Consider the following 23,925-nt stretch of genomic DNA (forward strand, 5'->3'; position numbering starts at 1 on the left):
AGGGGCTCTTCAGCTTGGTTAGTTTGGAGATCAACACTGCCTAGACTCAATATCCCTGCCCCCACCCTGGCCCCAACACCTTTCCTTTTAAAAGCAGGAGTTTTTAATAAAACCAATGATACTTCTTTCCCTTTCCCTCAAATGAGGTGTTTTTTCTTGAATATTCACATGACTCTTTGGTGAACAGAAATTGCTCCTGTGCTTTGTTTCCTATGTTTTTGTTTCATTTAAATGTTATTCCCTGGCAACACCTTTGAAAAGGCAATTGTGTTGGAAGGTAGCACTGCTTTGCAGCCCATCCTGATGCTTGTTAACTCAGAAATACACACACAGCAAAGCAAAGTGTGCTGCTTATATACCACCCCACTAGGCTTAAAGCTCTCTCTGGATGGTTTACAATTTTAATATGCAGGCTACACATTGCCCCCCCTCCCCAGCGGGGGGGGGGGGCACCCAGCCTTCCATTCTTCCATTCTTGAAAGAATGGAAGGCTGAATCAACATTGAGCTGGTTACCTGAGCCAGGGATCAAACTAAGTCGCAAGCAGAGTCTTCACTGCAGTACTTCAGTTTAACCACCATGCCACAAAACTCATACAATGAGGCTTACTCTGAAAAGTGATAATTTTAGAGTGAGATATTGCTCAGCTGTTTGAATAAACAAGGGGGCTAAGAAAGGTTGGTGCTGAAGAGGAGGGAAAGATTCCCTGCCAACCAAAGGCTCAGGAAAATGGGAACTGAGCTGCCCATTACCAATTAAAGTTGTGGAGGTGGGTTTTAAGCATTGCGAGATTTATGCACACAGTAAGTGAGGATGTGATCACACAGGGAAATAGATGGCAATTTCAACTGTTTGTGGAGCAGTCTGGTGAGATCTATTTCTCAGCAACCACATGGTATACATGGAACTGTGCTCCAGCCAGGCCCCAATCCTGTAGAGCATCTACTTTTGGGGACTGGGCTGAAAAAATGCCTCAGCAAATGGAAGGGTTGCATAAAAGGAGTTAGCTTCTGTTAGAATGACCCTTTCTGGTGCAATCAGGCATGCACCGTTGTAGCTGTCTGATGACACCCTAAGATGCTCCTTTCTTTTACTTATGAGAGAAGGGGGAAAATCCTGGATAGGTGTTTCAGGACACATTATATAGCTCTAATAGCTGTATATTGTCCCCCAGCTTATTTAATTTATATGCAGAATACATCATGCGGAATTAAGATTAGAGGAAGAAATATCAACAACCTCCGATATGTAGATGATACCACTCTGATGGCAGAAAGTGAGGAGGAATTAAAGAACCTTGTAATGAGGTTGAAAGAGGAGAGTGCAAAAAACAGTCTGAAACTCAACATAAAAAAAAAACTAAGATCATGGCCACTGGTCCCATCACCTCCTGGGAAATCGAAGGGGAAGATATGGAGGCAGTGACAGATTTTATTTTCTTGGGCTCCATGATCACTGCAGATGGAGACAGAAGCCACGAAATTAAAAGATGCCTGCTTATTGGGAGGAAAGCGATGACAAACCTTGACAGCATCTTAAAAAGCAGAGACATCACCTTGCCAACAAAAGTCCGAATAGTCAAAGCTATGGTTTTTCCTGTAGTGTTGGGAAAGTGTGACAGAAAGAGGAGAAGGGGACGACAGAGGATGAGATGGCTAGACAGTGTCATCGAACCTATCAACATGAATTTGACACAACTCCGGGAGGCAGTGGAAGATAGGAGGGCCTGGCGTGCTCTGGTCCATGGGGTCATGAAGAGTCGGACATGACTAAACGACGCCAAATAGCTCAAATGGTCTACCATTCTCGTTCAGTAAAAGGCACCTTTTTCTTAATCACAGTTTCAAGAGAGGACAGAGAGGCAGACTTTGGTACAACTCATATTGTTGCTATCACTGGTTTTCAGTGAGAGAGACATATTACTGTTTATTTTCGCATGTATAACAACAATAAAAATGCATTTTAAAGCCTTCCCTACAGCCATCACCTAGCCTATTTCTTTTCTTTTTCCTCTCTCTCTTTTGCTATCTTGGATTGCGATTAATTCAGATTTTACCTTTAGTTTATTTTTTACGCTTTATGTAAACCGCCCAGAGTAGACAGGTTCTAGGTGAGTGGTATACAGTGGTGCCTCACTTGACAAGGATAATCCGTTCCAGCGAAATCGCTGTAGAGTGAAATCCTCAAGCGAAATAAAAAAGCCCATTGAAATGCATTGAAAACCAGTTCAATGCGTTCCAATGGGCTAAATACCTCAGCGTCCAGCGAAGATCCTCCATAGGGCGGCCATTTTAGGGTGCCTGTAAAGTGAAAAATCCATCCTAAAGCACAGCGGGGAGCCATTTTGAAACCCGACGATCAGCTGTTTTGATTGTCGTAATGTGAAGAATCCGCTCATGGTTGACTCAGCCTTCTATCCTTCCAAGGTCAGTAAAATGAGTACCCACCTCGCTGGGGGGGGGGCAATGTGTAGCCTGCATAATTAACTTGTAAACCACCCAGAGAGTGCTTGAAGCGCTATGGGGTGGTATATAAGCAGCATGCTTTGCTTTTTTAAAAAAAATTCAAGGAGCATTGTTAGAATAATGCAAAAGTCTGTTGACCAAAGCAACTTTCTACACACGAAACTTGTTTAATGCAACATTTTCACATTATCTTTTCAGAAGATTTTGAGAAGAATTTTCAAGTTTTATGCCAATCACTTCACAGTCCTAAAGGTTTTACAGCAGTCAGAAAGTAATGAGTAACTAACACTCTCTGCAACATTTATTCATACAAATTACTTTGGGGGAGGAGGGTTACAACAACATCCATAACGAATAACCTTAAAAAAAACTTTCCAAGTACCTAACAGAACAATAAACAACTGAACTGTTCAACAGCTCAATGAGAGAGGGAGCGCCACCCCAAACCGACCCGTTTCTTTCCGCGTTTCTGTTGCAATGGGTGGGAAGGTGGGCCAAAGGCAGGGATTGTGGGAGTTGTAGTCTAAACCTTGTGGAGTGCCCCCACCACCCCTTTCTTGAAGCAAACTGTTATACTCAAGTCACTGACATGCTGCCCTTTTCGCCTTCACCAAACGGATCCTCAGGGTTCAGGGAGAAAAATTTTCCACAGTGCATTTGCTTAAGTCTCTCTACGACAGCCCCGTGGATTTTGCCCTCAGCGCTCTCAGTTCAATTTGAGAGCTTTCTCTCCCAGAGGATTTACATATAGAAGCACATCACACCCGTGTACACAGAAGACAGGAAAGATCTCAAGTTTGATGTCCCTGGAAAAGTTTGTTGCCACACCTCAAAAAAGACATCATGGAACTGGAAAAGGTGCAGAAGAGAGTGACCAAAATGATGACTGGACTGGGGCACCTCCCTTATGAGGAAAGGCTACAGCGTTTGGGGCTCTTTAGTTTAGAGAAAAGGTGCCTAAGGGGGAGGGGACATGATTGAAATGTATAAAATTACTGTGTGCAGGGGATGGATAAAGTGGATACAATGGTGCCTCGCAAGACAATTTTAATTTATTCCGCGAAAATCGTCGTCTTGTGAAAAAATAATCTTGCGATGTTCCCTATGCATCAGTCTCAAAAAAAAAGTCTTGCGCAGCATCAGTCTCAAAAAAAAATGTATTGTGAAGCATAGTCATAGAAAAAAAGTCTTGCGAGGCACCATAGTGATTGCAAAAAACAATCGTCTTGTGGTTTTTTTTTGTCCCACGAGGCCATCGTCTAGGGAGGCACCACTGTAGAGGGAAGCTCTTTTACCTCTCACACAATACCAGAACCAGGGGACATCCACTCCAATTGAGTGTTGGGAGACTGAGAACAGACAAAAGAAAATATTTATTGACCCAGTGTGATGTTAGTCTGTGGAACTCCTTGCCACAGGATGTGGTGATGGCATCTGACCTAGATGCCTTTAAACGTGGATTGGACAGATTTCTGCAGGAAAAATCCATTGCAGGTTACAAGTCATGATGGGGATGTACAATCTTCAGGCTTAAAAGGAAGGTACTTGAAAATGCCAGATGCGGGGGAGTGGTATTAGGAGACAGGTATCTAGTTGTCTTGTGTGCTCCCAGAGACATCTGGTGGGGCTACTGTGAGACACAGGAAGCTGGACTAGATGGGCCCTTGGCCTGATCCAGTAGGGCTCCTCTTATGTAACTTCTTCAATGCCACTGAGTCTACTATTTCAACAGTGAGCAAGTATTGCTCCACTTTCTTCAAAATGCAGTAAGACCTGGTGCATTTGAGGGACTCTCCTGTTTATTCTGTTGAGTGGGAGTAGAGATGGGGTTATTTGTATCTGTATAAGAATATCCCCGTAGAGGTGGAAATAACGAGGGTTTCAGTGCTGCCACCGGCTCCGTGGAGACTTCCTATTGTGCCATTGTCCGCAATCAATAACCCAGTCCTGGCAGGAGGCAGTATGAGAAGTTTCTCTGCTAGGTCGGAGAGTGGCTAATCCACTGAGGGGAACAACATGATAGGAAGCGTCTGTGGAGGCAGTGGCAGTGGCGAAATTGAGTGTGGACAGTTTGGCACCATGGGGCCAGACCCTCGTTATTTTCACCTGTGAGCGGATATTCGTATGTAAACACCCCCATCTCTAAGTGGGAGCCTCACATAGTGCTAATGCATTATCTACTGATAGTAAGTTTTAAGAGGTCAATATTCCTTTGCCACCTTCTGTAATATCTTGAAAGGTCCCACTTTATGGAAGTACTATGCTGCCCCCTGCTGTTCAGTGCTCTTCACAACACAACCAGAATGAAGCTCTCATGTTGTCTTGATATACGTTTTCATTTGGATTTTGTTTGCTTACTTTATTGAATCATCTAGATACCTTCTAGCTTATCTGAGGGAAGAAGATGCTAATTTTTTGCCTCTGTTATTTTTTCCAGTACCACCCACAATTTACCCTTTGATTCCCTGATTTCTGAAGCTACACAAGGTGCCTAGTAAATTCTTGAGTGAGAGACCATGTAGGAAGGGCAGAAGGGTAGCAGTAGGACAGAATCCCGATTAAATGCATGGAGAGCCCTTCCCAATTAGTGTTGACAATACTGGATAAGAGGGACCTATAGTCTGACTCTGTTTAAGACAACGTCCTATGTTTCTTTCTATGGTTTCAATTAATTGCCTTAACTGTTTTTGCTGTAACTGAAAAAAATAGCTTGAAGTATGATGTATGTTTCCAAAGGGGACATTTCAGTGCAGAAGATTCAGGTACAAAATGGCTGTGAGTAGATGGCCCATAGAATTGAGAGTAGATCCCATCTCACATCCTCTAGCACAGTGGTCCCCAACCTTGGGCCTCCAGATGTTCTTGGACTACAACTCCCAGAAACCTTCACCACCACCTCTGCTGGCCAGGATTTCTGGGAGTTGAAGTCCAAGAACATCTGGATGCCCAAGGTTGGGGACCACTGCTCTAGCAGACCTGACCTGACACAATGAACCCCCAAGCTGTGGATGGTAAATAGATGTCAATGGGCGAGAGAAATCAGTGGATTCCCAAATCAGCAAAGCATTAGGGAAAGTAGGAGCATGTTTAAAGTAGGAGTTTGATTCGCTTTTGCTTGGTAAAAAACCATGACCTCTTAACATGGGATGGTGGACTTTTTTGGTGTTTGTGTAGAGAAAAAGTGCACTTCTCTGCGAGTGTCTGCCCCACACTTTTTGCAAATGTCACAGTATTGAAAATTGAGGTACTTGTTGTCTTCTGTGCACCAGTAAAAGCTGTAGTATTGAATGAGTTGTTTGTGCCTTTTTCATCAATAAATGAATCCTGTTTTGATTGCTCTGTGTGTGTATGCTTATGTCTTGCATCATAAAGGACAAAGGCACATACTATATGGACATCTCAAATTGCAAAAACCTTGCAAATTGCAAATTGCAAAAACCCTGGCATGAGACAAAGACACTCTGTTGGTGTCTTTGTCTCATGCCAGAGTCAAGTTCTCTGAAGACAAATGCTTGCAACACAGCCTTGTAGAGCAGAGAAAAAAAATATGTTCACATGAAATCTCAGGAACAGTGGGATTCTTTCACATCCCTAGTCCAAAGCTAAGACAAACTGACACTTTTCGAAAGCATTCAGTAGGGCTTTAGAACGCTCTCATCTGGTAGCCCAGTCAAGGGCATTTGCAAGAATTTTTGTAGAGGTCTCAAAGGTCCAAGAATAATTCACAGATGTAGTGTGCTCCTCTACAACACACCGGTGTGCCCAGAATACTCCATCTGACAGTGTCACTGGCTATTCTGGCTGATGGATTCTGGAGGCGAATACAAAAAGTAACTCTCATTCTTTACTACAATATACTTTCCTACAATGTAGACTGTAGCAGTAAATCAAAATATTATTCAAGAGTAGGGTCATTGTGTTAAAAGGATCCTACACTAAATTGGCCTGTGCTTAGATTATGTATATGTATGTATTTCTCTCTCTCTCTCTCTCTCTCTCTCTCTCTCTCTGTGTGTGTGTGTGTGTGTGTGTGTGTGTGTGTGTGTGTGTGTGTGTGTGTGTGAGAGAGAGAGAGAGAGAGAGAGAGAGAACAATACAATGACTGATATCTAAATCTCATTTGGAATACCTTTGTGAACTGCAGCCCACTTCCTCACATGCATAAGATTGTTGCCTTAGTTTCCTGATTATTATATAAAAGCTTGGGTAAGTGGGATGACTACACGGAAATTTAAAAAGTACAAAGTTTGATACTATAATTACCTTAACTGTGGTCATTAACCAACAGTAACTGGGGGCTCTTAGTATAGATAAACCACCTAGGTATTGTGATAAAGAGCCAAATATGATAAAGCAAGTTAAATTACAGTTCTTTCTAGTTATAATAAAATATTTAATCCATATATCCATGACGTTTCCCCATCACTTCTCACATCATTTTCATGTGGCAATAATCAAGGGTGGGTGGAATGACAAAATAAGCACACAGGGCCTTTGCATTGGTAGCGCTAGTAGGTGTCCATCTGGAGCCACATCTGGTGTCTTTGTTAAAGGTTTTCATGTGTTATGTACTGAATACTTGCTGCCACTAGGTGGTGGCTCAACCACCTACTGTAGTATGGAGATGATTTCCCCTGCAAGGTATCTATTTTGTTATGCTATTGTTGAACACAAAGGCCCATATTAAATATTAAAAATTTAGTATGTTTACATATTAAATGGAAACAAAAACAAAAAGAGAGGGGAAGAGAGTGGCCTTAAACTAAGCCAAATTTTATATTTGGTTATTGAATTTCACCAAGCGGTTGCTTAACTCAAACTTAATCCAGACAAGACAGAAGTGCTCCTGGTCAGTCGAAAAACAGATTATTGATTGATTGATTGATTGATTGATTGATTGATTTAACCTATATGCTGCCCACTCTACCCAAAGGTCTCTGGGTGGCTTACAACAAAGAACAGGGGTGTAGCCTAAGCGGGGTGGGGTGACACTTCCCCTGGAAACACTGGTCTACAGCTTGGGAGCACTCTTGGATTCGTCTCTGCATCTGGATGCCCAGGTTTCAACAGTGGCCAGGAATGCATTTGCACAGTTGTAGCGTGTCAGCTGCACCCATTCCTGGAGAAGTCTGACCTGGCCACAGTGACACATGGATTAGTTATATCCCAGCTGGATTACTGGAACACGCTCTATGTGAGACTGCCTATGGAAAGTGTCAGGAAACTAACGGGTCCAAAATGCCGCAGCCAGATTGCTAACTGGGGCTGGGCGCATAACCCCCATGTTACAGCAGCTCCACTGGTTGCAGATCCATTTCCCGGCAGAATTCAAAGTGCTGGTTGTAACCTATAAAGCCCTAAATGGCTTGGGCCCAAGTTATCTCAAGGGTTGCATCTCCCTTTATGAAGCTGCCTGAGTGTTACGATCACCAACAGAGTCCTTCCTTTCAGTATCTCCACCCTCAAAGGTGCATTCGGTGGGGACACAGGAGAGAGCTTTTTCTGTTGCTGCTCCCAGACTCTGGAACTCTCTCCCACAAGAGGCTAGGCTGGCTCCATCTTTCCTGTCCTCCCTCAAGCAGGCAAAGACCTTTTTTCTTCAGGCAAGCTTTCTCTGAGTGACTGGCTGCCAAGTGGGTTTTTTAAATGGATTGTTGCACCTTTCTGCCTTTAATGTGTTCTGGTGTTGCTAATTTTTTTAGTATTGTATTCATTCAATCCTTTTAGTATTGTATACTCACTGTGGTTTGCATAAACACTGTTTTTTAACTGTTGTAAGCCATCTTGGATCTTTTTAAACAAACGCACGCACGCACGCACGCACGCACGCACGCACGCACGCACGCACGCACGCACACACATACATACATACATACATACATACATACATACATACATACATACATACATACATACATACATACATACATACATACTTTTTGTCATGTGCTGTCATGCTGCATCTGAATTATGGTGATCAGTGAATTTCCATGGTTGAATGGACATTAGAACCCAGACCATTCGAATCAATCACATGAGTTCCCATTCACATTAACAGATGGTCTTTTTAAAATTTTATCCTTCCTTCCTTCCTTCCTTCCTTCCTTCCTTCCTTCCTTCCTTCCTTCCTTCCTTCCTTCCTTCCTTCCTTCCTTCCTTCCTTCCTTCCTTCCTTCCTTCCTTCCTTCCTTCCTTCCTTCCTAAGCAACCCATAATGCAACTTATCTTAGGAGTGAAACTACTTGACCAGAAGCCACTTCAGAGGTGGCCTAGTCCAGCTCATTATCCCATTTATTAATTCAGGAAGGGAAAGGAGCAATGAGGAATGAGGAAAATCCAGTGAGCAGATACTGTTTTGTGCAGTGAAAACTAACTTGTATTTCCTTGTCTTCCCTGCTATGTATCTACTCTCATCAAGTTTCATCAGTGTTGTAATGCCAGGTAACAGTAAAGAAGAAAATGCTCCTCAAAAACATATATTTATGTACAATGTTGGTATTTCTCAATTTGAAAAAGTATTACTCTCATTTTTAAAATTATACATTTATTACTTTTTGGTAGACGTGAGGGCATTTTCTTCTGATAGTTCACATGGCTTTAATTTTATGGAGACAAGAACGACTGGTCTCAAGGCAACAGATTGAATCAAAACAGCACTCCAAAGCTGTTGCCTAACATGGAAAAGAAGGAAAACAGAATAAGCATTCATTCTCCCCAGCTCTGGCAGGCTCATCATCATGTGCTCATTCGTACACTGATTGCAGAATGGGTCAAGTACCTGCTCATCCAAGAGGCGGCGGCAGCGGGGGGATGCTTATGCAATTTCCCTTTTGTTCCATGTTTAGACAACAGAATACCAGTCCATATTTCTGTAGATGGGTGATGGTGGCTATTGGTTTATTAATTACATTTTCCCCTTCAACAAGGCTGGGGTTAGGGATGCTGGACCCCCGTGTAGCTCAAGATTTGTGTCTTATGCCCCCAAAACATAAGTAGAAAGCATAAACAGTTGATTAACATGCACACACACACTTCGTCAGACCCGTGTTGGTTTTCCAGCAGGCCCCGGCACTCTCCCCAGCTACCAGGAGAAGGGGCTGGCTGGGCCACCGCCGTCAGACTGGGCACTGCTGCATCATCAACAACAAAGGCAACAGAGTGAATCAAAACAGCACTCCAAAGCTAGTATCCTGTCGCCTAAACATAGAAGAGAAGGAAAACAGAATAAGTCCGAGACCCATTTTTCTCAGGCTACTTCCTGGAGACCAATAGCAGCACATTTACTGAATATTTACCGATGGATGAAAATATTTGTTTCTTGAAAAAAATCTGAGTAAAATCAAAACTGTGCTGCTCATACCCATGCAACTCAAGAGAGAGGTGTACATGCAAAGAAGACTGAATAGAAGCAGGCTTCTAGCTGCACACATAAAATGCAAAGGTCTGTAGGCTGTTTGGAATAGGCAGACACTTCTTCAGCTGACAACAACAACAAATCCCCTTATACTAGCAAAAATCCCTCTGGAATCTGCCAGCAGAACAGCTGTGCTAATGACTAAGATCTGCTAGCAGAAGAGAAACAAGATGGAGGGAGCAGAGAAAGATAGAGGATTTGGATTATGCCCAGTGACATAGCTATATGTATTAGTTGGAACAAAATTAGGTGGTGATGGATTTCATTACATGTAATTTCCAACATTTTAAAGTTGGAAAGGGGTTTGACTACCTAGTCACCAGCTTAGCTGGCCCTCAACTATCTTGGCTAGCTAGGAGGGTGCTTTCACTCAGGAGTAAGACCTGTTGAATTCAGACTTTAAACAAGACTGGGTTTTAAGGAAAGCCTTTTGTGGCATAGATATTATTTTTTCATTCATACAGAACAGAGTTGCCACCTTCTGTGCTAGCTTCCGTAGCTGTTCACTGAAGCAGAATTTGTTACACATACCCCAGCTTTCAGTCTTAGGACTCCAGATATTGTCTGTCTGCAACTCTGATCCTTGTCAGTCGTTTACCAGGCTGAGTAGGAAATGATGGGAGCTGTAGTTTTACCACATTGGGAGACCTAAGAACAGGAATTACTGGATTTATTTAATGCTTATCTCCATGGTGGGAACATCTTCCTCTACATGTAACAGAAGTATGAATTCTACAATTTGTCAAGCCAGCTTGTCAGCAGTTGGCAAACTAGGTGCGTAATAGTAAAATTTTGCTTTCCCACAGATATCAGCTCACTAGTATGGTATGCTGCTTGGCTGTTGAGGACATAGAACATCATTTTATATTTCTCCCTCACTCATTGAAATGCCTTTCCTTTAGCAGAAAGATGCCCCAGGGTAAACATCCTGGGTGTTTCTGAGGCCCTACGTGTCTTGTGAGATTACTTTCAAGTTCAGTTTGCTTGATGGCTCTTCTCCAATGTAAATTGAGCAGCTCCTGAATGCGGTTATACCTGAAGTTTGTCTGACAAAGTGGATAATCATTTTTGCCACACTAAAATGAGCAGAGAATAGAAATCCAAGAATGTAATTCTTCTGCCTTTGTTGTCGATTTTGTGATGGGGTGGTCAGGGTACCAATCTGAACAAGAATTGTTCCAGGACCCCATTTGGCAAAGTGCGCAGGAGGCCCATAACATTATAAAGTTGTCCCCTCCCCCAATTTTTGAAGAAATAATGCACACATTTCTACCTTCTCAGTCCTTCTTTTAAAAGTATACAGTTGAAAACAACTTCATTGCATCATAGATTACGGTAGCCAAAGTTGCTATCATTTTGTCTAGTAGGGGTCTTGCGCTCTTATCAGTCATATGAGGGTGAGAAATCCCAGACGAGTTCTAGTTGAGGGATGGGCAACCTATGACTATCTGGAGATGTCATTTGAATCGTCCTTGGCTACTTGTCACTCTGGCTAGGGCTGGTGAGAACTAAAATCCAGGCACATCTGGAGGGATACAGTTTTTCCAGTGCTGTTGCACTAGAATGCATGAATGTAAAAATGGCTTCTAACAAAATAGACCAGGAATTACAGTATCGTTCCTATGCAAAGAAGAATCAAAGCATGTTGTGTTATATATCGTCCCATAATGCTTAAAACAATCTCTGGGAGGTTTACAATTTAATTATGAAGGCTACACATTGCCCCCCTCCCCATTTAAAAGGATGGAAGGCTGAGTCAACCGTGAGCTAGCTATCAGAGGGATCAAACTCGTCTCATGAGCAGTGTCTTAGCTGCAGCACTACCGTTTAATTGCCACACCACAAGGCTCCTCTGATACTGTTATTCCTTCCTTCTATATACCTGGACTCCATTTGTATTTATTCAGAATCAAGTTCTACTAATTATGCTGGGTAATAGTCCTGTAGCTTGCACGGCATGAACAATGTTCATTTTCTTCTTTCATGTTCTAGACAAATTTATTAAAGCCACTGGCCTCCTCAAATAATGTCCCAAATTACCATCACTGAGTTGGTTCTTAACCTTTTTGAAAGAAACGCCCCCTTGAGCCATTGAGGAAGTTATCATTGCCCCCCTCCACACGGTGATGATATCTTTCTTTCTTTCTTTCTTTCTTTCTTTCTTTCTTTCTTTCTTTCTTTCTTTCTTTCTTTCTTTCTTTCTTTATTTATTTATTTATTTATTTATTTATTTATTTATTTATTTATGACACTTAAATCCAATGACCCCTGAAAACAAAATTCAATTACAAGAAAATGAAATGCCCCAAAAATGTAACGTTTAATGATTTAGTTGCAAGCGAATTTTAAGACGCAAAAAGAAATATTAAAAGGGCATAAAAACAAACCACAATGCAGGAAGTAAAATTTTCAAGACAAAAACTCTGAAACTGAATTAAGATTGGAGGAAAATATATATTCATGCACACTGTAAAAAGGCTGCAGCCATCTTAACAGGTTTGGCTTGCTCCAGAGCCCCCCTACCGCCCCCTTTCTGCTCCAGCACCCCCACACCGCCCCTTTTTGTTCTACCGCCCCCTGAAAAATGAAATCGCCCCCTGGGGGGCATTATCGCCCACGTTAAAAACCACTGGTTTAGACTGCAGTCACCATGACTTTCTCTAACAATGAATAAGAATAAGAAGAGGAGGTTGCAGCCCCAAAGTACCTGTGTTATTATTGTTTGGGCAGTCCTAGAGCAAATCAAGCCTGAACTACCTCTGGAGGCAAAAATGATGAAACTGAAGCTGTCCTAATTTGGGCACATCATGAGAAGGCAGGATTCTCTGGAAAAAGACAATAATGCTGGGAAAGGTTGAAGGCAGCAGGAAAAAAGGAATAACAACTACAACATGGGCTAATTTCGTGAAGGAAGCCACAGCCTTGGGTTTACAGTAGCTGAGCAAGGCTACTGAAAACAGGATATGATTAAGATCTCTTATTCACAGGGTTGCCATAAGTCAGAGGTGACTTGAGGACATGTAACAAGTTTCATGTAAGTATGGAAACCAAACACTCCCTCACCTTTAAATATATTGTGTTTGATGACACTACCTGTTGTTTTATGTTCTTAATAAACAGGTAAGTATAACCTGCCCATTTCTTTGTCTCTCTAACTGCATGTTTTGTATCTAAATGTATGTTTAAAAAGCAAACTAACTCTGTTACACAGAGGTGGTTAGATGACTCAAGTACTGAAAATATCTACACAGAGATTGTACATGTAAATATAGATGTTCTGTTGTAAGACTGACTGTGCGAGCCAGATTCCTCTCACGGGAGTGCTGTCTCTCCCGCCCTCTGCCGACAAGGAAGTGCAAACGCCACCTATTTCCCTTCCCAGGAAGATAAGACCACCTGGAACAGACCCAGGGATCGTAGAAGAAAAGTTGGAAGGAATGATTATTAAAGAAAGCAGGAATGTTTTGGTGGGAGTGGAATGACAGCCGCGGGTAGAAGTAGAGGCCGGGCTTGTAGATATAAAAAGGGGTGACTGGAACCTGCCTCATGGTTGGAGTGGATCTGGTTAGAAGATCCATGGATGGGGAAGGTAGAAAAACTAAGAGTCCCAAAGGAGGAGGCGGATGCAAGGAGGAGAAGCGAGAGTACCCCTAAACCCTCTTATAGAGAGAGCAAGAGACAAAGGAGTGAAGGAGGAGGTTAAGGGAATAGAAGGAAAAGGTGGAGATAGAGAGAGGATAGGAAGATTAGAATGGCAGATGATGGATCTACAGCGGAGGGATCCCTTGGAAGACTATGGCCAGAGGATTCCCCCTCACAAGGCCAGGTCTGGACAGACTGGGATGAAGAGAGAGTCCCCTTACTGGAAGGGGAGACAGGACAATCATTGAACTCGGACTTTACACTGGACTGGCCGGGACCCTGGAACACTCAGGGGTGCGACCCCTTTAAAGTTGAAGAGTGGAAGCCCCCATCTAACCAGTTGTTAGAGGGAGGAAATGGTTGGAATACTTTTGTTGACACAGATTATTTATTAAACAATCCAATAAACGTTACACAGGTTTCTAAATCAAAGAAGCCTGTCAATTTATTTGAAGAAAAACCAGAGCCTGAACCCTCACCCTCACATATTGGCACCCAACAGAGGGGGCCTTCGACGACGGAAGGCTTAACAAACACATGGCTCCACAAAATCACAGAGGGACAAGAAGCATTGATAAAACAGCTGGCCAATCAACAAAACCTGTTAATAACTCAACTATCAAGAACTCAACTGAACACCCCCTTGATGACAGGAGCACCGCTACAGAAAACATTAATAGGTGCACACCCACCTATAAAAATACAGAAAATGGGACCACACGGTGACCCTGCAGCATTTCTGAATACATTTGAGCGGGTAGCCACGATGGCCCAGTGGCCAGTAGAACATTGGGAGCTGATACTCATGCCATATCTGATGGGTCTACCACAAGAAATAATAGACACCACAGACCCGACGGAAGCGACAGATTACTCCAAGGTGAAGACAGCAATCCTAAACACGCTAAACCTGAATTAAGAGGCATACCGGAGAAAATTCCGAGACCTGCGATTGCGCCCAGGGATGCACCCACGCACCCTAGCACAGAAGATGAGAGTCAATGCTACCAAATGGGTGAAACCCAAAGGGAAAATGGGAGAACAGATCCTGGAAACCAGGAAAATGGAGCAGTTAATATCCACTTTAGGAGCAGTACTCAGAAACTGGGTAATGAAGAACAAGCCTGCCAACCTAGAGGCCGCCGACCTAGCTGCCCAGAGACCTTTGGGTAGAGTGGGCGGCATATAAATTAAATAAATAATAAATTAAATAGATAATAATATAAAGCTGTTGGAGAACTACCTGGGAGCAGAAGAGTCATGGATGAGCAAAAGACCCAGAAACAGGGAGAAGAGAGCGGAGGTGGTAGGAGCAAACGCACGTGGCCTGACGACCATGAACACAAAGAGACCCAGACTGGATAGACTGGAGTTAGTTAACCTGATGGGAAACTGCATACCCCAGCCAACAATCACTACAGAGCTGGGATAATTGAAGCAGCTGGCCACATGGCACACCCCAAGAGATGTTACTAGGTAGAGACTGGCCAGGCATTGAACAATTAGCACAAGCAGATGCCGAGGCCCTCAATGGGGAAATGGAAGAAGAGATGCTGAATGTTTCCCAAGATCAATGAAGAAATTGGCAACAGGATGATAAGAGCCTCGATGAGGTGCGGCTCAAAGCAGGCCCAGAAGGGACCGTTCAGGAAGGGGAAATCAATTTTGAACAAAGGAATGGGATACTGTATTGGGTCAGGAGGGCTGAGCGAGAGGAAGAAACTCAGCTCCTGATCCCAGAGAGACTAAGGTGAATGGTTTTGAAGCTGGCCCATGATGTGCCAATGGCAGGACACTTGGCGGTACAAAAGAACTTGTCACAGATTCAGCAGAGGTTCTTCTGGCCATGCATGAGCAAGGATGTTGAAGACTATTGCCGCTCATGCCCAGAGTGCCAAGTGACTAGCCAAAACCTCAGCCCAGGGGAGAGCTGATGCCTATGCCCCTGGTGGACCGTTCCTTTCACAGAATTGCCCTAGACATTGTAGGACTGCTGGTTAAATCGGGGGGGGCCACTTATATGTACTGGTGATCATCGATTACGCAACCAGGTACCCCAAGGCTATAACTTTAGGCACAACTACAGCTAAGGTATTGGCCAGAGAATTAATTGGGGTGTTCTCCAGGCTGGGGTTTCCCCGGGAGGAACTGACCGACCAAAGGTCGAACTTTATGAGTTTAACCTTTAAGCAGATGTGGGAACTGTTGTGGGTCAGGCCTATGAAGATGTCAGTTTACCACCCACAGGCAAATGGCCTGGTGAAACGATTCAACAATACCTTGAAAGGGATGCTCAGGAAACTAGTCCAAGAGAAACCAAAGCAATGGCATACGTTCCTGGCCCCTTTGATGTTTGCGGTGAGGGAGGTTCCCCAGACATCCACTGGGTTTCCCCCTTTTGAATTATTGTACGGGAAGAACCCCAGGGGCATCTTGGACCTGCTAAGGGAGAAATGGGAAGAAGGATCAGACCTCTCCAAACCTGTGCTACAACAGATCATGGATCTGAGGGAAAGTTTGAACACAGCATGGAATCTGGCTAAGAAAGCCATGGGTAGGGCACAGGTGGGTTAAAAAGAATGATATGACTGAAGGGTGAGGCCCAAAGAATTCCAGCTGGGTCAAAAAGTGTTGGTATTGCTCCCCACTGAGTCAGCCAAGCTCTTTGCCAAATGGCAAGGGCCATATGAGATAACCCGCTGGGTCAGTGAAGTGGATTATGAGGTAAACATGTTTGACAAGAAGAAAAAACTGCAGGTACTCCATGTAAATCTGTTAAAGTTGTAGGTGGATAGGAAGGCCTTATTCAGAGACTGCAAAGAGATGGAGCTGGGACCAGAGGCCCCTTCTAATGAGTTAACTCCAAATCCCATTGGTGGTGGTGGACGATCAGATAAGCCCAGGGCAGCTAGATCAAATCTTGGAAAGGGAATTCCCAAATGTGTTCTCAGTACACACTGGGTGGAACATAATATTGAAACTCCCCCAGGTGTGGTGGTGAGATCAAACAGACAGACTTGGCCCAGACAGATAGCTCACACGATTGAGAAAGAGGTAGAGGAGATGCTGCCATTGGGGGTCATTGAACCAGCTAAGGGGCCTTGGCGCAGCTACCCAGTGGCCGTGCCAAAGCTGGGCGGGTAAGATTTTGCATAGATTACCATAAGGTCAATACCCTGTCCAAGTTCGATGCATACACAATGCTGAAAGTGGGGGATTTATTAGACCAGCTGGGGGGCACCAGATACATTTTGTCAATGGACCTAACAAAGGGGTACTGGCAGATACTTCTAAGGGAACAAGACAAGGAAAAAACTGCCTTTTCCATCCCGATTGGCCTTTTCCAATTCTTAAAAATGCCTTTCGGTTTGCATGGGGCAGCTGTGACCTTCCAGCGCCTTATGGACCAGGTGCTAGCCCTGGTGCAGGATTGTGCTGCAGCATATATTGATGACGTTATCATATACAGTGGTGCCTCGCACAACGAGCGCCCTGTAGAGCGATGAATTCGCTCTACGGGGACGTTTTTTCGATCGCTAATGCGATCGCAGAGCGACGGCCCCAATGGGCGAAAATAGCAGAGCGGTTCGCTTACCGACCTTCGCTTTGCGACCCGCCGATCAGCTGTTCCGCGGCTACAAAATGGCCTCCGGAAGCCCCAAAATGGCCGCGCGCAGCATTTTCGTGCCCTCGTTAAGCGAGGGGAGGGCGCGAAAATGGCTGCCGGCCATAGGGAAGCATCGCTGAACGGTGAGTATTTGGCTCAATTGGAACGCATTAAACCATGTTTAATGCGTTCCAATGGCTTTTCCTGCCCCGTTCAACGATGCTTTCACACAGCGAGGGACCACTGTACAGTTTCTCATGGGAAGACCATGTAACTCACTTATGTAGAGTGTTAAGGGAATTGAGGGGAGCAGGGTTAACTGCCAACACCAAGAAATGAAAAATAGCTCTTCCTAAAGTGGAATATTTGGGGTTCACCGTGGGAGGGGGTGAAATTTAACCTCAAGAAGAGAAGATCACAAAAATAAACCAATGGTATCGCCCCTGTACCAAAAAGGGGGTGCAGCAATTTCTTGGGCTTGTTGGGTACTATTGACAATTTGTGCTGCAGTTCTCTACCTTGGCAGCTCCCTTGACAGACCTTACTAGGAGAAAGGCTGGGAGATGAGTACGATGGGGAGAATCACAAGATAAAGCATTCCAAACTGTCAAATCCATCTTGTGTGAGCTCCCCACAAGGTTTGCACCGGATTTCAATCTACCCTTCACCCTTTTCACCGACACTTCAGATTTGGGTCTGGGGGCTGTACTGGCCCAGGTGCATGAAGGTGTGGAATATCCTGTTTTATATCTGAGTCGGAAACTGACCCCAAGAGAAAGAAAATATGCAGTCATCAAAAAGGAGGCCCTAGCAATTCGGTGGACAACACATTCCCTTAGGTATTACCTGTTGGGGGCTCCACTTACCTTGATCACAGACCACGCACCATTACAGTGGTTGGTGCAGATGAAGGATACCAACCGGAGGTTAACTCATTGGTACCTGGCCCTTCAACCATTCTCCTTCAAAGTGCAATATAGGAAGGGAAGGGACCATGCTAACGTGGATTATTTCTCTCAGCAGGGTCCCTGGGCACAGAGCGAGGTGGAACGGATGGCTCTCTCAGATGGGGGGGTCATGTAAGACTGATGGTAAGAGCAAGATTCCTCTCACAGGAGTGCCGTCCCTCCCGCCCTCTGCCAACAAGGAAGTGCAAACAGCACCTATTTCCCATCCCAGGAAGATAAGATCACCTGGAACAGACCCGGGGATCGTAGAAGAAAAGTTGAAAGGAATATCTGTTAAAGAAGGCGGGAATGTTTTGGCGGGAGTAGAACGACAGCCCCGGGTAGAAGTAGAGGCCGGGCTTGTAGATATAAAAACGGTGACGGGAACCTGCCTTGTGGTTGGAGTGGATCTGGTTAGAAGATCCATGGACGGGGAAGATAGAAAAAACTAAAAGTCTCAAAGCAGGAGGCAGATGCAAGGAGGAGAAGTGAGAGTACCCCTAATCACTCTTATTGGGGAGAACGAGGGACAAAGGAATGGAGAAGGAGGTTAAGGGAATAGAAGGAAAAGGTGGAGATAGAGAGAGGATAGGAAGATTAGAATGGCAGATGATGGATCTACAGTGGAGGGATCCCTCGGAAGACTATGGTCAGAAGATTCCCCCTCACAAGGCCAGGTCTGGACAGACTGGGATGAAGACAGAGTCCCCTTACTGGAAGGGGAGACAGGACAATTATTGAACTTGGACTTTACACTGGACTGGCTGGGACTCTGGAACACTCAGGGGTGTGACCCCTTTAAAGTTGAAGAGTGGAAGCCCCCATCTAACCAATCGATAGAGAGGAAATGGTTGGAATACCTTTGTTGACATAGGTTATTTGTTAAACAATCCAATAAACGTTACACCGATTTCTAAACCGGTCTGTCAATTTATCTGAAGGAAAACCGGAGCCTGAACTTGGACCCTCACATCTGTAACTTTCAAATTTTTTTAAAAAGGCAACAGTAGTAAAACTTAGTAGATGCAAGACATGTAATGAACAGCTTAGGGCTTTAATTCCCCAGAGGAAGCTCGTAATATTTGCATCTCTGCCGAGATGGGAATAAACAAGGGTGCTGTTTAGCTTTTCCTTTATCATTCATTACTCTGTAAAGATGTTGGTTGGATGTTGGCTGAACATAGAGAAAAAGGGTCAGCTATAACAAAAACAAGGCAATGTGGAAGTGGAGGTGATTAATTTAATAATAAATTAATTACATTAAATTTTCTACTTTAATTAATTTTAATTCTTAATTTTATTTAACATTGATTTAAATAGATTGTTGTGCTCTATTGTTTTAAATGTCTTTTAATATTGATCTTAGTTACCATTTTAAAATAATGCTTGTTTAATTCCTTTTTTAATATTTGTATACTTACTGTTTTAGCTTTTAAACACGTTTAATGATGTGAGCCGCCTTGTGTTCTTTTGGGGAGAAATGCGGGATAGAACTATTTTATAGAAAGAAAGAAAGAAAGAAAGAAAGAAAGAAAGAAAGAAAGAAAGAAAGAAAGAAAGAAAGAAAGAATATTTTAGCTAATGGGTCAGCACTCTGTTTTCTCTTGCTGCCTCTAAGTGATTTGCCGTCTGAGCTGGGGAGAAAAGACTTCAGGAGTTAAAGAGATGGAACTGCAGCGGGAAAAGGGAACCTGGTAGATCAACACAAATGAGGAACGACATTCGTCGCCGGTCGTTGACGTTCTGTTTCATTTATTCTCATTCATTCATTCTCTCTCTCTCTCTCTCTCTGTTCTTTGCTTTTGGTTTCCCTTTAAATGGAAGCTCCGCCCCCTATCATTGACACACTCGGCTCCGGCCGGCCAATCGGCGCCCGGTTTGCGTGTTCTGCTCGTGGCAAGTTTCATACAGCGAGAGGGCAAGGGGGGAGAGCGAGCGAGCGAATGAGCGAGGGAGTGAGGGGGGGGTTCACCGGTGCGCGAGACGAGCCAGCGGTGGAGGAAGAGGCGAAAAGTGGGGCAGCGATGCCTCCAGGAAACCGCAGGCAAAGGGGAAGAAAACGGGCCGGGCTGGGGGCACGTTAGAGCCCGAGTCTAAGCCGTGCCTCTGGCCGGAGTGCTTTTCTTCCTCAACTCCTCTTGCACCAAATCTTTCCTTCTGCTTCTTGCAGGACAGAAAGCATCTCAGCGGCTGCTCCTGCTGACTCTATTTTTTTTAATTTTTTTTTAAAATTTCCCCACCTGGGGGGGGAGGTTGTGTGCTTCTTTGCAAGCCCGCCAAGGCAGCAAAGGAAGAACTTGCACTTTGGGGGTGGGGGGAAAAGTCGGCGTTGAAGCCAAGCGGGCGGAAAAAAAAAACCCAGGAGCGTGTTCACACGAAACAAACCTAGCTGAGTATTGTAAGGGGGGGGGGAGGCGTGAAGATCTGCGCTCTCCAAACCCCCCACCCCCACCCCAAGAGCTAGAGAGGTTGGGTGTACCTGTCTGGAATTGATTGAAGGCAAACTCTCCTCCGCTCCCGCAAGCAAGCGCTGCCGGCTCAGCCAGAGCCGCCGCCGCCGCCGGTCTAGATGCGAGTGCAGGCTTAACTCTTTCCTGGCTCTCTGGATTTGTACCATGCTCAAGATCCTGACCAAGAAACTCAGGAATCAGAGTCTGAATGAGATCCAGCCCTTCCAGGTAAAGGTAAGATGGGGGGTGAGGAGAGGAGCCGGAGAGTATGTGCTCCCTGTCCCGGGAGTCGAACGGATTGACGCGCCCGGACTGCCCGGTAGCAATTTGGATGGTGCGCGTCGTTTCCTTGCCTGCATGACTCCTTGTCTGATTTTACGATGGAAGACTTTGAGTTGCGTGCCAGTACCTCAGGCCTCTTCTAAGTCTAGTTTTCCTCTGCTGATGCAAAAACTCACGCGAGGCAGGCATAACCCTTCCCGGCGCTGTAAGTATGGGAATGGCAAAGGATATAAATGTATAAAGTTATAAATTCCTTTTGCAAGTAGAGGATCGTGCGTGGACGAGGCTCCTCCAAGGAATGGCTGTACCTTTGTGCTTTTGGAAGTGTCGCACTCTGCCGGAAAAGTTATGTGAGCTGCTTTCGATGGGCACTTAAAGTTAACTGTTCTGCAGTCCTAAGGCCGTTTTACCAGCATCAGTGTTCTCCACTGCTTCGAAACAAGAAGCATCCCTTCCATAAAACATAGTAAGAAGCACCCGTGTACTGAGGTTTGCAAAGCATGTGCTGATTTGTATCGGATGCCTGCGGCTCGGCAGCTATAGATCAGCCCACTCAGGAATAAATTTTATGCAATTCGACAGGACTGATTTCTGAGTCAACAGCTGTACCTATACTTGTTGCTCAGTTTCCCTTTGGAAATTACAACTGCATCTGAAGTAATTTATTTATGGGTTAAATTGAAGGTGCCTGGGTTTTGTCATTCATAGCCCAGTGTTCTTAAACAAAGACCAGAGATTCCCTTTTTTTTCTGCTCTCCAGATTCAGATTTCTCTCTCTCTCTCTCAAAATGGGGAGGCTGATGAACATTCAGTGTTCTTCTTGATACAGGACACACTTCAAATACTTTTCTGAAGGCCAGTGTTTCACACCTATTCACCTTAGAGCAGAATTGCAGGAAAAGTGTGACAACCTCTTGAGCCAGGAGTATTTTGTTGGAGTCTTTCTTACGGAGTTGTGTGTCATCCCCGTGTGATTCTAGGATGGGTGTACATCCAGTGCCTGTAAATATTGTACGCAAATGGTTGGTTTGGCAGCTGTTTGTCTTCAGAGAGCTAGCACGTGTTTTGGAAAATCAGCTTTTGCCTCTTCTAGGGAAAGAAACAGTTGGAGAGGAGAAAGCCGGAAAAGATCATTCAAGATGGGGAGCGCAAGCCTTTCATTTTTGCCTTAAAGTCTCATTTTTCCTTTCTCTCCCCACCCTCACTAACATTTGGAATGTTTTAGGATAATGGGTATATACAGAATAGGCCTCTAGTTTTTTTGTATGACATGTAGGGAGCTTGGAGTATTGAAAGTAGAATCTGAAAACTAGGTAGGTCCGGTTTTGCAAAGTGTGCTATATCTAAAAATTAAGTAAAAGGCTAAGTAGGTGGAAGTAAAGGCCTAAGTAAATTGAAACATACATCAGTTTCATGCAGGCATAGAGAATCTGCCTTCTGTTGGTATTTTTCTACAAAGCCTTTCCTATTCAGTTGATACTGGTAATTTCAAGTGCCTTGATGTGCCCTCAAGTCAATTCTGAAAGGTCAGAATTGACTTGATGGCCCATGATGATGATGACTAAATAGAAGTTGTACGCCAATATTGTACAAGGTGTTCCCCAGAATTATGTTGCACTTGAGCCACCCAGACCAAGAAGCAGGGTGTGGTGATATGAACTTCGTTCCCGGTGGCTTTAAATGTTAAATGGGCTGTAACTAGTGAAATGGCTGGGAAAACCTAGAAAAGATGGCTTTCTTCCTTAGCAATTTAGAGTATTACTGAACTCCAAGGTTACAAGATTTTCCAATGTCAACATGCCTGAATCAACCCATGTGGTTGAAATTTTTTTGAGTGATTTCAGGGAGGATATGGCCTCCCTTATTTATGTAAACTGATAGCATCCGTCATGCATGAAGTTAGAAGAAATCAGGGCAGGTAGTGGGTGGCCCTCCAGATGTTGGACTGCAGCTTTTACCTGCTTTAGCCAACACAGCCAGTAGTGAGGGTTGATAGGAGCTTGAGAACATCTACAGATCCACGTACTCCCTTCACTGGACTGACTGCTGTTATTTTCTTCTAGCTCTCTTAAATAAAGAGATTGCAGTGGTGTGTGTAATAGTAATCTGGTCTTACCTTAGTGATCAGGTTTTGGGCTTGCTCAGGACAAAGCAATAATTATTATGAACATGTGTTGAGGCTAACTTTCTGTTACTAGCAGTAGCAAAGTGCAGCCCCCCCAGATTTTCAGCAGCAGTTGCGATTCAGTTTTAGCCAATATTGTAATAAGACGTGTTGGGAGATGCCATCCACAACATCTGGAGAGCTATATTTGGCTTACCTCTGGTATGAACCAGTAACCAAAGTGGTAGAGAGAGGTGCTTCTGAGGAATAAAATGTGTGGTCTGAAAAAGGGTGAAGAGCCTGCCAGTGTTTTCCAAAACTGGCAATCTTAAATATGTGCTTGCTTGTATTCTCACAGCTAGAAATCACTAATTATTATTCATGAATTTGAAGCCTTATTTCTAGCTGTGTTTATTCCCAGGTGTCTACCGCATCCTGGAGCAGTGAATTCCACAGATGAGTTTAGAAGTCATGTACACCTTTTTGTTATTTCTCTTCCCTTTTAGATTGGTTACTAAATGGAAAACCAGTATGATTGTACAGCTACCAGTTGTACAAGCTGAAAACAAAGCAGTCCCAAGACATTTTATTGCCTGATGCTAAGCCACAGATGTGCAGCCCCACAAAGTCAAAGTGAATTGTACTTCAAAGCCTGCCTAAACATTTTGGCATATGAGACAGGAAATACAACAGCATCTCCCCCTGTTCCTGTAGGCAAAACACAATTGGTCAAAACTTAAATAACTGTTCCCTGTTATTTCATGACACCCCATATCTTCTCCTTGAGACAGTCTAATGGTAGGGCTGGCGCTACTTGGGAAATCTCTGGTTCATATCAATGTTTGGTCATGTTGTGGCTGCTTTTAGATAGTTACCTTCTTTCAACTGCAGTCCACCGTTTGCATCATGTGAACGACATTGACCTGCAATTTACAGTGGATGTAAGGAGCACCAAGATACACCTGTACAGTGGTGCCTCACTTAGCGATGTTAGTCCGTGCAGCAAAAATCATT

At 44.1% G+C, this 23,925-nt stretch overlaps 1 protein-coding gene and 1 long non-coding RNA gene across 6 annotated transcripts in view; one reads left to right on the forward strand and one right to left on the reverse strand.

Annotated features, from left to right (window-relative positions):
• LOC140704719 (uncharacterized) overlaps positions 1 to 20,688 on the reverse strand; it is a 32,195-nt gene extending 11,507 nt beyond the window's left edge. Inside the window, exon 1 of the long non-coding RNA XR_012084085.2 lies at positions 20,555 to 20,688. This is a non-coding gene — a long non-coding RNA (uncharacterized LOC140704719). The remainder of the gene's footprint in view (positions 1 to 20,554) is intronic.
• LOC110078705 (uncharacterized) overlaps positions 20,627 to 23,925 on the forward strand; it is a 75,723-nt gene continuing 72,424 nt past the window's right edge. For 4 of the 5 annotated variants that reach the window (XM_020793134.3, XM_020793135.3, XM_072991367.2 and 1 more), the window contains exon 1: positions 20,627 to 20,759. In XM_020793134.3, coding sequence (XP_020648793.1) covers positions 20,691 to 20,759 — 69 coding nt within the window. In that variant the 5' untranslated portion in view covers positions 20,627 to 20,690. The remainder of the gene's footprint in view (positions 20,760 to 23,925) is intronic. The other variant, XM_020793136.3, reaches the window with a different exon arrangement.

Source organism: Pogona vitticeps, chromosome 1 (assembly GCF_051106095.1).
Source record: "Pogona vitticeps strain Pit_001003342236 chromosome 1, PviZW2.1, whole genome shotgun sequence".
In the NCBI taxonomy this organism is placed as follows: Eukaryota; Metazoa; Chordata; class Lepidosauria; order Squamata; family Agamidae; genus Pogona; species Pogona vitticeps.